Raw genomic sequence first — 15356 nt, forward strand, 5'->3', positions numbered from 1 at the left:
AGCTGAAAGCTATGCCCAGCAGCCCCCCAGACTAAACCCCTGTCTGCTCCACTTGAGCTAACTACATTTCTCCTGGTTCCAGGGGTCTTCGGTCTCCCCAGCCCCGAGCTTTTGCACATGCCGTCCCATCTGTCTGGACTGCTCCTCCTCTGCTCACAATCATTCTTGGAGACCAGGTGAGGCCCACTCTCCTCGGTAAAGTCTTCCCTGTCTAATGAGGTGAGGTCAGGCTGTGCTGGCCAGCGCCTTGCCCAACCTCTTCACCCTGCTCTATTTATGTGCTCACAGCTCGCTCGCTCTCTACCACGAGATGATGCTACCAGGCCTGGCTGTCTCCTCACTGTTGAGTCCCCGGGGGCTTGCTACTATGCCTGGCCTATAACAAGCACTTAAAGTTTTGCTGAATTGATGCATAGGATCCCTGGATTTTACACTTTCTTGTCGCCCCCACGCCGTCTGGCACCACATACTGCAGACTCAGTCAATGGGAGCGGGAGCCTGGTTTCCCAGCCAGCAGCCTAACTTAATAAAACAGAGCATAACAAAACCCGCCCCCTTTTCTCCCATCTCCACATCACAATAATCCCCGAGGATCTGAATTCCTTTCCAAGCCCTCCCATCAGTCGAATCCAGGGGGACCCCAGGGGTCTGAGTGACTCCCCTCCCCTGGGTAGGCGGAGTAGAGTGGGGAGCAGCCATCAGGGCGAAGGGCAGCCGCATCCCGCGCCTTCTGCCAGTTCTTGCCTATTAAGGTAAGAGTTCTCAGAGGAGCGCGGGAGGGACCGATGGAGGGCCCCCTAGAAGGGGCCCCGCGGCCTGTGCGCTCGCCCGGCGCCGGGGGACCACAACCCCCGGCCGCGTGCCCCGCGACGGGTACTGCCAGCTTCAGGGCGGCCCCGGGTCCTACTTTGCTCTTTTACCCGAGGCCACCTTCCTAGGTTTCCATAGCCACCGGGGCCGCGTCCTCATTCTCTACCGCCACCGCAGGCCTTAAATGAGGCTCTGCTCAGGGCGCTGATTAAATGGGTCTCGGGTCCCCAGCGGACGCTCCTTCCGCGCAGATGCCCGCAGAAGAACCGAGGGCGCTGCGCCCGCTGAGCCCTGCATCGGGGGGGACAGACTCGTGTTACGGGGTCAGAGCAGGGGACGCGTCCTTCCGGCAGCCGGATCTCCGCCTCCTCTGCGCCCCCACCCCACGCCAGCCTCTTGGGGTCCCCCGGGGTCCGCTCCAGCCCGGCGCCCGGCCCGGGCCCCGCCCTGCCGCCCCGCCCCCCGAAGGCCCCGCCCACGGCCTCTCGCGCTCCGCCCCCTCCCCGCCGGCTCCCGCCGCTCCCGGCGCTCAGAGCGCGGGCCTGGGGACTCGGGATCCCGCCGCCGGGGCCGCAGCATGGGGCGCTTCCGCGGGGGCCTGCGGTGCATCAAGTACCTGCTGCTCGGCTTCAACCTGCTCTTCTGGGTGAGACCCGGAGCCGGGCAGGCCGGGCAGGGGAGGGTCCGGGCGGGGGCGCGGGGCCGGGGTCCCCAGGGAGCTGGCCGCTGCGGCGTCCGCGCCGGGCTCCAGGGTGTTCAAAAAGGCGGGGGTGAGGAAGAGGCAGACAAAGAGGGAGGGGAGGGATAGCGGGAGGGAGGGAGGGGGGAGCGCCGAGAGAGGGAGAGATTGAGCAACAAGAAACGGTGGAGGGGGGGACACCTTGTGGCTCTTCCCTTTGAGGGACCTCTGCCTCAGCTGGTGACTCCAGGTGCGGGGACACCAGCCCCTCCTCACCTCCTGAGGAGTCGGCTCCCCCCTGCCTCCGGGGCACTCACCCCTTGTCGCTCTGCCTTTCCGCCGCAGCCGGGGCCTGGCCAGGGCGCTGGGAGAGAAACCCCTGTGCCCGTGCGGGGGCTGCCAGGGGTGGTGCCCCAAACGGCGTGTGTGGAGACACCACCTGGCGGTGATGGTTTTGTTTAAGGAAATTGGGGTAGGAGTGAAAATGGTATGGGGGGGGGCAGGTGTCGTCCTTATTCTGGATGTCAGAGGAGTGTACCTGGCCGGGAGGAGGTGGTGGTGCTCTTCCGTGAAGGGGATGGACCGAAGAGAGGGGCTTCCAAAGGACAACAGCATCTCCCCACAGCCTCTGCTAAATACCACAGATGATCTCATTCAACTTTGCATTGAACAAACATTCCCCGGATTAGTGGTTCACAGAGAGATACGGCCATGCCCCTTGTTTCCTCGATTATTGGGACAAGATTAGGGCCACACCATCCCTAGATCCCTGGATACCCTGTCTCAGAGCCTGGAAGACCGTAAGACAACGTCTAAAAATTATCTTGTCTGCACATTCCTCTTGGGCTTTCTCAAGAAACCGTCAGTCAGTATCACCGCTCAGTTAGACCCTGGGGGAAAATATAAACCTTGCTTTGGGTGAACAGGTTCCCAACGCTAGTGGGAGCAGCAGTGGCCTTTGAAACCACTAGGAGAGAGGAGGATGGCGATCGTCCTATCCGCTCCAGGGAGTTTGTCTTCCCATGACTGCAACTAATGAATTATTGAATGATGGGCTCTGCTTGCGTCTGCCAACCCATTAGCCCAGATGCCTGGGTAACTCCAGCAACTCTAACCTCTCAGAAGACAACTTGCCAGGCTCAGCATCCTTCAGCAGGGGACGGTAGGAAGGAGGCACCCCAAAGACGGCCGCTGAATTTTAAAAAAACACATGGTTTTTGTACACCTGGCATTTACACTCAGCATACTATAGGGAGGGACATTTTTAAAGGTCCTTTATGTTGTGCTTTTTAATAGTCTGGCTTAATTGTAAAAGCTGTTAATTATAGATGTCGTGCTTCGGTGACACCCTTCGCTCTCACTGCTTACAAATTCAAAACAAGTTTCCTATCAGCCTCAGAAGGACTTCTCAGGCTGGGCTCAGTGCTTATTTAGTGCCTGATGTTGTGCCAGCCTTTCCAAGGATCACAGGAAGCATTTATTGAACGTTTTCAGTGTGTCAGGGACAGCGCTAAGCACACTGCATTCCTTATTACACTTAATCCTCACAATGCTCGTGTGTATAATATTGTTATCGTCATTTTTACGGATAAGGAAACAGAGGCTCACGTCGCTTGACTTGCCCAAGGTCACATAGCTAGTGTGTGGCAGAGGTGGGACTCAGACTCAGGCTCTATGGCCTAAGCACTGTGGCACAGGACACTCGTAAGCAGTGGTTCTCGTAGGGTAGTTCCTGGACAAGCAGCATCGGGATCTCCTGCGAACTTGTCAGAAATGCACGCTCACGGCTCCATTCTAGGCCTGCTGAAGCAGGAACTCTGGGGGAGGGACCCAGTAACCTATGTTAGCAAGCCCTCCAGGGACTTCTGATGCCTGCTCACATTTGAGAACCACTGTTAAACAATGATTAAATAAGTATTATAAAGATAATTTATAATATATAAATATAAATAAGTGTATGTAATTTGTAAATCTAAACTGCTGTCCTCTGAGCTGCTGATGTTGTTAAGGAAACAAGTCCAAGGCACAGAGAACAACAACAAGTTAATAAGTAGATAATCAAGTGACAAGTATCACACTCTGGCCATAAGCAGAGTACAGAAGGGAAGTAGGAACAAAGTGACGTTTGAGCGTCTGCCATGTGTTAGCCACTGGGGTTAGCCACGACCTGTTTTACATATGATCTGATGAAGGAGTTCAGAGAAAGGTGGGCGCCTGGGCGGCTCAGTCAGTTAAGCGTCTGACTCTTGATTTCAGACTCAGGTCATGATCTCAGAGCTGTGAGATTGAGCCCCACATCGGGCTCAGTGAGGAGTCTGCTTGAGATTCTCTCTCCCTCTCCCCCTTTCCCTTGCTCTCTTTCTGGAATAAATAAATCTTAAAATAAAATAAAATAAAATAAAATAAAAACGAGTTCAGAGAATGGATCACAGCAACAGTGAGGCATCAGGACAGTTGTCCTGAAGAATAGGGTGCTTAAGCTGGACCTCAGAGGACTATAGAACGAAGACTGGCAAGGCGGGGGGGGGGGGTGACAGGCCACCCACCAGCAGAGGAACAGCACAAGGCTGAGTGTGACTATCATCTGACAAAGGGGTCAGGCTTGAGAGCAGAGATCCCAAGCAGGGTGTGCTTGAGTAAGCCACTCTTACTTCTAGGTGTCTGTTCAAGTATACAATTGGGGTGACAGGGTTGTCAGGAGGATTAAAAGGAAATATGTAAAGTGCCTGACCTCCTCTTCTTATGAATCTAGCACATAGTAAGTGCTCCAAAAACATTGTTATTACTGCCTGCACATAGGAGCATTCAGTGAAAGTTATCTCTCTCTCCCGAGTCCCTTAATTTGGGGGAATAGCATCTATGTTTGCCAAGTGACTTGCAGCTTGTCTTTGTTTTGGGATGACTACACATTATCCTCTCCATTTGTACTTGTGAATTTTCCCCCTAGAACTTGGAATGCTTTGAGAGCAGGCGTTTTTTTTTTTTTCCTGTGATGTTCACAGTTACATCTCCAGTGCCTAGAACCGAGCCCAGCACACAGGAGGCGTAAATATCTGTAGAAAGAATGAACCAATCAATCTGCAGGTTAGAGCACTTGGGACAAATGGCCTTCCCTGTTTGCACTGATAGTCAATGATCTGGAGGACTGATCCTACCTCTTCCTGCACGTTATCTGTTGATTTGTTCTTTGCTTGCACAGACTGAGCCCAGGAGGGGGCTGTGGGGCGTTCCTCTCCCCCAGCTCCATGGGAGGGTGGGGACCGAGGGTGTCTGAACAGCAGCAGTTACGGGAGGCCTTCCCAAGTCTTCGAGGTGCAACCACCACAGGGAAAGGGCCAACCGAAACCAGTACATAATGCTTTAGGGGAAGGTGATTATTGGGGATAAAGTATCTAGATACCTGCCTTCACTGTACCTGAGGGAACCTGATTCCAGAAAAGCCCCACCCTAGTTTCTGAAGTTGTTTTTCCTGGTTGGAGGGGTTTGTGGGAAGTTCTGGAAGGGGCAGAGGTTGGGGGCTGGTTTTCCTAGAAGGCTAGACTTTATCTGTGACGCCAAGTGTCTTATTCACTCACCCTTTGCATGCTTGGGTGCCTGCGCTTCCGAGATATAAGGTCCCCCTCAGTGACCTCACTCTCTTTCCTATCAGGAATTCACCAGAAGGCAGGCAAGGAGGTGGGGGCCAGTGTGTTCTGTGATCTGCAATTTGTCCCTTTCAGTGACCACACTCTCTTTCCTATCAGGAATTCACCAGAAGGCAGGCACGGAGGTGGGGGCTGGTGTGTTCTGTGATCTGCAATTTGACAAATCGATTTGCAGCCTCTGCTGGCAGCTCGGTTTAAGGAAGTTTCCCTAGGCTGTGCTCCTGATTTTATAAACATTCAGCTAGACCCTGTCAGAGCCAGCACAGCACTGCCTGGCCCGGGGCCGCTGACTGTGTTCACCACTGCATTTTTAAAAACAAAAGTAAAGCCTAGCCGTGAACCCCACTAAATTCATTTCTGTTATCATGGTTGGTGTCTAACATGGAACCCCTCCCAACATCTGTCATGCCTAAATTCGGACGCTATAATCAGATAGCACAGCATATGCCCGTGCCTCTCATTGGAATCACCTTTATTTTTTTTTTCCTCTGTTGCATAGCAATATAAATAAAACACCACAGTCCACCAAGCCGCATATGTTGGTTTAGAGAAAAACCTGGGCGCTGTTTATTCCTTGCTGTATTGTTGTGCGCTCAGTGTTTTCCTATCATTGTGCTGTACTGAGCAACTCGGCGTTAGCGACCGACAGGAAGCAGGACTGTTCATTGTGGAAAGTCACATGCCATATATGGCTTGTCTGAACTTGCTCTCCTTTCCTTCTCACCAGCATTCGTGCAGCTTTGGGGGTTCAGTCAGTGATGCCTAATAGGCGCTGTTAGGAAAGATCGTGCCCCCGAGCCTGGGAGTGGAAGGTGTTTGATGCTCCCGCGGCTTACCCAGGTTGCCGCCTCCTCTTTCTCAAACTGACTTCAAACAGTAATTTCAGAGCTACCACCTGTTGGAAATACTGGTTTAAAAAAAAAATACCTGAAGAAAGTATTCTTTGGGGTGCACCCAAAAGCTAGGCCACCCCAGAAGGCAGATAGGAATTTCCTTGGTCTTCTTGTACAATAGTCTTCCTTTCTGATTTCCGTCAAGGTGGGAAGACAGCAGTAGAGGCCAGCCTCCCCTAACGTGGACGAGAGGCACCTGGCATGGCCAGAAGGGGCAAGGAGTCTATGATAGGAGCCAGGGGGCAAAGGCTAGAGTGTCAGCAGTCCGGCAGACCTCGGACAGGCCCAGGCAGGATGGCCGGTCAGAGCCAGGAACTCAAAGCCAGGAAGGTGGATGCTGGCATCACACTGCCTGGGTTGACTCTTGCCTGTATTATTTACTAACAAGGGGACCTCGGACATGTTGTTTGACCTGTTTGAGCCTCAGTTTTCTCATCTGGAAGATGGACATAATTAGGTACCAACATCGATCTGTAATTTTTTGTGCAGATAAAATGAGTTAATACCTGTCAAGTAGTAAGTAGTATGGTCCACGTGCATAGTTAATACTCAATAACGTAAGATATTAGTAGTAGTCATATTTAAGCCCTGGAAGCACAAGCAGGAACCAGAATCTAAGAGGTTCGTAAAAATAAAGAGAAGTGACAAATAGGTGTCCTAGGTCCAATGCTGAGAAGCGTTCCATAGCTTCTCAGGGGCATGGAATCCGAAGGAGAGATTTCCTCTTCTGCAGGCACCCGGGAAGCATATGCTGACGACCTACTACGTGTCCAGCACCCTGCCAGTGCTTGGGCCTTCAAAAATGAAGATACAGTCCTTGACCTTGAGGCACTCATGCCTCTAATTAGGAATCTGTTTTGCCTTTCCTGTAGTTTATTTCGTCTCTAGAGTCTTTGCTCCTTGCGTCAGTGACTGTTTCTTGCTGGGATCCTCCTTGTCACGTCCCTCAGCCCCTAGAAGAAGTTCAGCAGTGACTGGCAAAGCTCCAGCTCACAGGACGGCATGCACGGACGCCAGCACAGGTGCCCTGCCCTGCCTCTCTGCGACAGAGGGCAAGCCTTGGGAAGGGATGGGAAACCTTGCTGATTGTTGCCCCTCTCATTTCAGTGTGTAGACACATCATCTGAGGGTCTTGTCCAGATGTACAGTCTGTTCAGTAGATCTTTCTTTTTTTTTAAGACTTATTTATTTATTTATTTATTTATTTATTTATTTCGGAGAGAGAGAGCACGTATGTGCACAAGCATGCAAGCCAGGGAAGGAGATAGAGGATCCAAGCAGACTCCCTGCTGAGCGCAGGCGAGGAGCTCAGGCCCAGGACCCCGAGATCATGACCTGAGCTGAAATCGAGAGCTTAACCGACTGAGCCTCCCAGGCGCCCCAGTAGGTCTGCATTTCTAACAAGCCTCCAGCTGATGCTGATGCTGCTGGTCTAGGGAATACACTATGAGAACCATTGGTAAAGACCTACTGGTGGCTCTCATTTCTGAAATGGGGCAGAGGGTGCCCTTGGTCTTGGCTTCCTTGTAGCACTTCTCTTAATTCCAGTTACGATTTTACCATTACTGTTGTAAGCCCTTTTCTTTAATATTAAGATTTGATGGTTTCTAGCATTACCAGATGGCCACGTGTTCATTGTCCATTGCATTTCACTGTGTAATTCTAGAACATCCAAGCAGTGTCCGTGGGTCTCCAATTCGTGTGGCAAAAGAGAATATAACCTCTGTCCCCTACCTTAATGTTGACAATTAACATCACAACAGGGCTGTTCTCCTAAACTAAGCGATGCTGTACTGACTACTGAGACCATGTCATGGTTGCTAAGGAATCAGGAGAAGGGACGGAGGAACAAGCAAGTAAAATGAGAATATCAGATTGGCCTGGAACACATCTTACACATGGGTCAGGGTTACCTGGGTCCACCTTTTCATCTTTTTTGGATATAATTGGGAACAAAAATAATAATGCTAATTAACGTTTGTATGGTGTTTTATTTTACAAAATGCTAAACACGCACATTATCCCATTTGATCATGAATTGCAGCAATCCTATGAAATAATGTAATTATCCCCATGTTACAGATATAGAAGCTGAAAGTCAGGCCCAGTATCTGAGAGAAGCAGGAGAGCTAGGTTGAAAACACTACAGATCAGTTTAAGGCAGAGGAAAAGCAAGATGGGAATTCAGAAAGGGTGTGTATTAAGAGACGTTTTTAAACTTAATTTCAGTAGCAAAAGCTTAAAGACTAGTAAGCGTGATATAAATGCAAGTTGTGTGCTGCTGCTTTTCTGAGCACATTTTGTACACTGGCTTCAATCCTCACAGTGACCCCCTGAAATAGCAGCTGTTGTCACTGCCCAGTTGACACAGGAGGAAGCACAGGTAAAGAGTTTAAGAGACTTGCCAGGGACTCCGAGCCAGCCAGCGGCAGGGCTGGGGTCCTATGCGTGGCTCCGGAGTCTATGCTGCCCACCACTGCAATCTGCAGACGGACACGAGAGAAGGTTGGAGCAATGACAAGCATGTGAATTCCAATATGGCGGCCATGCTACTAATCACATGTGGCTATTCAAATTTAAATTAATTAGCACTAAAAGAGATTTAATATTCTGCTCCTAAGTCACAGTAGCCACACGTCAAGTGCTTGGTACCTATAGGTGGCAAGTGGCTGCAATATTGGACAGCACAGAGGGAGGACGTTAAATGTACATCACTGGAGAAAGTTCTATTGGAAGGCTTTTAGCCTAGATATAGTTATTCTTTCTCTCTAAACCATTTTTCTTTTTATCTCTTATTGGGTCTTATAAAACTAAAACTAATGAGAGAGGGGGAGCATAGCTTCTAGAAAGGGGCACTGACATATTGAGTATAGATGATTTAGAAAACTGAAGGGATTCTAGCTGTCCTGGAAAGAGCGTAGAGCTAAAATAAAAATAAGTAGAGAAAGGCAGCAGAGGACTTTGTTATTGGTACTATGGGAGTGGTGTTTCCTACCTTGGGTAGGATTCAGCTTTCGGTTTGAATGTAACATTAGCAAGTCTACCACCATAGTAACACTAAGTGCCGGGCACTCCCCGTTCTAAGTGTGAAACTCAAACTTGTCTAACCTCTTAAGGAGGCTGTATTATTACCTCCGCTTTGCAAAGGAAGAAGCTGAGGATTTGAGCAATCAAGTGGCTTGCCCAAGATCACAGACTAGTAAGTGACAAATCTAGGACGCCTAGAACCCCCCCCCTTTTCTCTGCTGCAGCTTCCCGACACCACAACACCACAGCTCTGTACAGTGGATGTTTTTGTTATTATTATGCCTCAGGGCATCACTATGCAGTCTGAATACTCAGAAGAGGTAAAAGTTTCTAGAAGAGCAGTCAGCAATGTTCCAAAGTGCATGCCAAGTCCTCTTCCCCACCATGATGGTGATTGGGAAAAAGTCACCTTATAAACTGGGGCAAGGAAATAGGGCAGGGACGGCAGAGCCCCCAGTGGGGCAGGGGCTGGCGCTCAGCCAGGAAGCCCACTTGCTTGCCCTGCACACGCTCAAATGGGTCCAGCCCCTCAAATGACCCAGTGCTGCCTGCCTTCAAGACTCAGACGGCTTCTGGCAAGATTGCTGTGAAGTAAAAGCTAGCACACCAAGCTGGACTTTCATGATTTCTCCGGGATTCCATCCAAGCTAACTTTGTAATAAACCCAAGCTTTTAGGCTTGTTCCAGGATAACCTGAGTTCTACCTGAAAGGTTGTTTTTTTTTTTTTTTTTTCTGCCCTTGTCTCCTGGTAAAAACTAAAACTGGGTGGAGATCATTTTCATTGATTGATACGTAAGAATCCTACTTTCTCATGAGTAGTTCTTTCAAACCGCCTTGAAAAATACTAGGCTGTAAAACAAATATTGTTAAATGCCCAGTCTTTGCTCATAGAAAGCTCGATATAGATGAGACATCACAGTAGGCATTGTAGCCTCGGGATAAGTGTTTACTAAGAGGGCGAGCCTGAGATAAGAGTCAGCCGATGCTGCCGGTGTTGCCAGGAGGAAGTCAGAGAATGTCGAATGTCGAGAAGACCATGACTGTCCTGGAAATCATCCACTAGGGGAGGGAAGGCAGACATTGGATTTCGTTCAGTTCGGTGACTTAGTGGATTGGGTCTTAGTTCTGTTCGTATTTGATCTTCACTGAATCAAGCCATCTGCTCACCGGAATCATGAGCCAGCAGTCTGAGATATTTGTGTTGCTGTCAAAGACAACTATCCCGCCGTCCTCTTTCTCCTAATTCTTGCTGATCTCTCCTCCCTCCTCCTTTGCCCTGTATTTCTTTAGAGAAAAGGCCTTGTGCAGAACCACTGACTAAACTCAACACGCTTTCTCCCACCTGTCTTGTATCTGCTTGGTCATAACAGCAAGCTTTCCCCCACCCCAGGTTAGTTTCCTTCCCCTGAGCCCAGAATGTCCCCAGCCCTTCTACCCTGCCTCCCAGCAATGCCAGTCAATCCATACAAGTCAATTTCCTAACGACCTAAAAGCAAACAGAAGAAGGTATGTTCGGCTCAAATATATAGCCCAGCATTCCTTCCAGAGATGAATTGCACACTCCTGATTTGGTCATGGTCGTGATTGCAGAACGCTACCATCGGTGCGGAAAATTCAACACTGATCGGTTTTAAAATACATCCTTACCTGAAGGAAGTCTTTCGGGAATTTCTTAGCGTGTGCTTGTTCTCATGGAATCATTATGAGAAAAAATAATAGGGAAAATCAGAAACCCTGGTCTCTGACCAGCACATTTCCAAGCTAACGGCTGCCTCATACTCGCTGCCCCAGCGCTGCCTCCAGTCCCACCTCACCTGCTCCTGACGTCACGGCAAAGGCGGGAAGCTTCCTCGCAGGTGATTTTGCGTGGATGTCCTATGGCATTGGGCTCTTGTATTTCTTCGGACAGAATCCTTGATCTTGAGAAAGTGCCGTCTGACTCCTTGCCTTGCTCTCACTAAATAAGAGGATGAAAATCTTGGGAGCTGGCTTTCCTCTTGGAGAAAATTAGTGTCATCTTCCAGAGCAAATGTGCTTCTGACTTTCGCCTGCTAAAAGGACGGAACTCCATTACCCTTATGGTATCGTAATGCGGTTTGCAATCAGATCAAGATTGTGAGTGCTCATTACCTGATTGCGTCTGGGATGGGAATTGCCGCCAGGAGCAAGTATTAGCTTAAAAGCTTTTAATGAAAACTCTAGGGTCACAGTGTCATTGCCAGCTTTGTGTGACTTCATTGCAAAGAAGAGAATTGCAGATGAGTGGGGTTGGATGGATACCTGGTGTTCACCCTGGGGACGCAAGAATACGGAATTGACCCTGTTCATTCTTGCATTCAAGTGCTGCTCTAATTGCATTAGGTGTGCTAAGCCCCTGCCTCTAAAGGGCATGTGCGGGTGTACCCTGGGTGTCCGTGCAGGCTGCAAGACACACGTCCCCACAGGCTTAAGAAAACACAGAACTGATACTACATGCACTAGTTTTGGTTTGTTTTTCTGTGGGAAAGTATTTTGCTGAGTCTATTCGACAGTGTTCACACCGTGCCTTCTGAGGTGTCTGTACGGTGTCTCCCAGGTGCGGATGTTTTTGAAAAAAGTACTTTGCAAAGAATTCCCTGGGTGGGGAGGGGTGGCAATCACTTCCATCAGCCTGTCTTAGTCAAGTCAGGTTGCCATTTAAAAAACAAAACAAAACACACAGAGTGCCTTATACAACAGGAAGGGATTTCTCACAATTCTGGAGGCTGGAAAGTCAAGATCAAGGCATGGGCTGATCAAGGTATTGGTGAAAGCTTTCTTCCTGGCTTTCAGATGGCTGCCTCCTCACTGTGTCCCCCCATGGCAGACAGAGAGAGAGAGAGAGAGAGGGAGCGTTCTGGGATCTCTTACAAGAGAATGCCATTATGGGAGCCTCACCCTCCTGACCTCTAAACCTAATCACCTCTCAAAGGCGCCACCTCCAAATACCATCACACTGGGGGCAGGGCTTCAACAGATGAATGGGGGAGGTACACAATTCTGTCCATAGCACAGCCTAAAGGGTACCTTTGTGAAGGTCCTCCACTCTTCCTTTGAACAGATGTCTGTTGGGAGCCTGCTCTGCACAGCAGAGGGGTAAGTGCAGTATACACCCTGTCCCCATCCCCATGCAGCTCAGGCCTTTTGCTTTTTTTTTTAATTCCAGAAATATTTAAATAGAAATGGTTATATGAGACATGAAGTCAGGTATATACCCAGGCCAGGGTAGGCTTCCCAGAGGAAGTGACTTGGGAGCTAACTGCAGGTTGGGGGGGGTGGGTAGTGAGTTTGGTGGGCAGGTAGGGAAAAGAGCTTTCTAAGCTAAAGAAATAGCAAGAGCAGAGACCCCCAAGTGGGAGAAGGAACTGAAACTGTGTGGCTGGAGGATCTGAAGACCACTGTCTCCCATCGAGGTGAAAAAACATGTGCTGTGTGAGAACTTCCCCAAGGGAAGCTTTTCACCCAGAAAGGGGGCTTTCTGCTGGGGTTAGACATCAGACAGCAGAGCGGCATGTCTCAGGGTTGTGATCAGGGTTGGCTGTCCTCTTCTGGGTGCGGGCGGGGGTGGGGGGAAGCTAGGCAGCCTGGGGGACCCAGGTCTGGCCAGCGATCTTGGCACTTTTACATCTCAGCACTGCCCGATTTCCAACGTAGTGCCTTCCAAAGAACCACGTTCGTGATTCATGAAATTTTTTTTTTAAGTGAAAAAAAAAAAGTGACCTCAAGATAGAACATTTCATCCGTGATCCCAGGAAAGTAGAAGTAAATGCAGTTAAATAAAACTGAAATCCTTTAACAAGTTCTGCTTCGTGCTAAATGACCTATTTCTGACAGATAGCCATTACATAAAAGAAACTTCTGGCCCATCCACTTTGCTTTAAATGCTTTCTGAGCAGGTCCGTAGTCCTCTCTTCTGCTACTTCAGTTTTAGCACACAAATTGCCTTCTCTAAAAACATATGCTTACAATTTGCCACTTTGTGTCCTGCAGACTCTCTGGAATATGGTTAGAAACTGAAATCACTTGCCTATGAAGAAATACAATATAATATAATATAATAATAATATAATATAATATAATATAATATAATAATATAATATAATATAATATAATTGTATCTGGTGTATCCTATTTAATGACGTGGATTGATATGTCACTATTCCTTTCACTGCTGCCTTTTTTTTCTATCTTATTACTTTTTAAATAATGGGCATGCTTTTGCCCTTGGAATCCTGTTTCATCACATTCTCTGAGTTTCTAACACACAGTTGGTACTCAGAAAAAAAATGTGACACAAAGAAATGATGACATCCCGCATCTCCTTGTGGGCTGGATCTGTGATTGAATTCTTACCTGCAAGGTTAGTGTCCCTCCTGGAACACCCAGTGGGAATCAACCTCTCCACGAGCCCCTGAGACCCTCCTGAGAAGGAGCTGAATCTTCCTTTCCTATGAACCCGTGGCTCCTGGCTCACAATAGATGCTCGATAAATGTTTATTAAGTGACTAGCATCAAAGTCCCACCCATGCTATTGCACGAAAAAAGTCCATTCCTGGAAAAACAATGTTTCTAGTGATAATTACTCCAAAGGCATGGGGATTGGTACCAGTCCTGGAAGCAGGGCAGCCCTCAGCAAAGTTCTTTAGTCAGTAGAGGGGATCCTTGGTGGTCCTCACTGCTCACCACACCCACTCCCCGGCATCCCCACTCTTGGCTTCAGCCATCACGTCTTTCTCTCTGGCTCCTCACTGGCTGGCATCGGGGAGCACTCATGCTCCTGAATGTTCCCATCAAAATGAATAGGTCCCACCTCCCCCTCCTCAAGGCCCTGCCATGGGCTTTCCAAGATGGTAGCAGGCTAAGAAGAAGCTGTGGGCCAAGCATGGTTGGCCCCAACTTGCCTTTTCCAGCTCCAGATTCTTCTCTCTGCCCAACACAGTCTCCAGGAAAGGAAGCGAAGCCTTACCTATGCTGTTGCCTCTGCCTGGTGTTTGCGCCTCCCTCCAGTCCTCCCCTGCTCAAGGACTTCAAATTCATTCTTCAAGGTGTAAATCAATGGCGTCTTCTGCTGAACACCGTTGTCGCGCTTCGCTCTGCTCCCTGGTGTGATGCTTTTCCCCTGAGCACGCTTCCTGCATTATATTGCACGTACCCGTTGAGGGGATTAGCTCCATGTGAGACTGTAAGTCCTGTCTTTCATCTTTGCTTCCCTGAAGCCTAGCACGTCCCGACCCGGGCCACAGTTGATTCCTTGAAAGACAGGCAGGAAGGGGAAGGAGATGAGAGCAGGGGCAAGAGAAGGAAAGGGCAGTCTCTCATTCCTTACTTGTTCTAACGTTGCCTGAGGGGCGATGCTGTGGCTGAGATTAAGAAAAGAAGAAAGAACAGGGAACAGAGGGGTTTGGGTCTAGAAGGGGTTAAAATTTAGGACTCCCGGGCTCGAAGCCTTTCCCCACGTCGTCGTTCAGTGAGATGTCTCTTCCCGGGCTTGGGACACACAGAGCAGTGGGCCCTCATAACACTAGCCTTGCTCACTTTGCTCCTGACTGGTCTGGAACTGGGGTGAATTTTTTCAGTTCAATTCCATTTCGAGGGTGAGGCTGATCAACCAAAGTCCAGCGACCAGAGTATTACAGGAGCCTTACAGGAATGGTCATTTTGGAAGGACCAAAGGGCTACGTGGTCTTTGTTGATGTCACTTTCCAAAGCAGTGATCGCTGTTGTCACGAGCAACCTCAGGCCTGACGGTTCCTCACCCACGTATTCCTGACCCGGCCAGCGGCTGCGTGCTGGGAGGATTCCCTGCACACAGTGATGACATTCAGTTAAGCCGCAATTTCCTTGACCCGGGAGGAAACCCGTGTGGTTTGGGGTTGGGGCTGTGAATGAGCAAGCGCAGATTTTTTCTCGTTGCCCCGTGGCTTGAAATTGCAACCTCTCTTTTCATTTTCCATTATGCATCAAGTACATCTGTGCCAGAAGTGGACAAATGTATTCCGTCTGGAAGGATGATCCCAGACAGCAATAAATTAGAGTCTGCGTACAGACATGCCAAAAATGTGGCCGCGTGGTAGGGTGTCCCTGGGACCAGTCACCTCCTCCACAGTCTGCTTGGTGGCTGCAGGCCTTGGCCTGACGCCTCTGTCAATAGATTTTGCTTTGTATTTGGAAACTGTCTTTCCATCAAGTCACCGCAGAGTCACGATGGGGAGGGTTGCCTGCGAGGCTTTGCTGGACACAGCTGTCCCAGGCAGCCTCGGGGAGCTTCTAGGACAGTGCCTTCC

At 49.5% G+C, this 15356-nt stretch overlaps 1 protein-coding gene across 4 annotated transcripts in view; it reads left to right on the forward strand.

Moving 5' to 3' along the window:
* Positions 1 to 1303: 1303 nt before the first annotated feature.
* The window catches only part of TSPAN2 (tetraspanin 2), a 54365-nt gene continuing 40312 nt past the window's right edge, over positions 1304 to 15356 (forward strand). For all 4 annotated transcript variants that reach the window (XR_005834044.1, XM_040626871.1, XM_040626872.1 and 1 more), the window contains exon 1: positions 1304 to 1456. Coding sequence is in view for 3 of the 4 variants with exons in the window: in XM_040626871.1 (XP_040482805.1) it covers positions 1388 to 1456 (69 nt within the window). In the remaining variant the exon portion in view is untranslated. The remainder of the gene's footprint in view (positions 1457 to 15356) is intronic.

This window comes from Ursus maritimus, unplaced genomic scaffold (genome assembly GCF_017311325.1).
Source record: "Ursus maritimus isolate PB19 unplaced genomic scaffold, ASM1731132v1 scaffold_12, whole genome shotgun sequence".
Classification (NCBI taxonomy): Eukaryota; Metazoa; Chordata; class Mammalia; order Carnivora; family Ursidae; genus Ursus; species Ursus maritimus.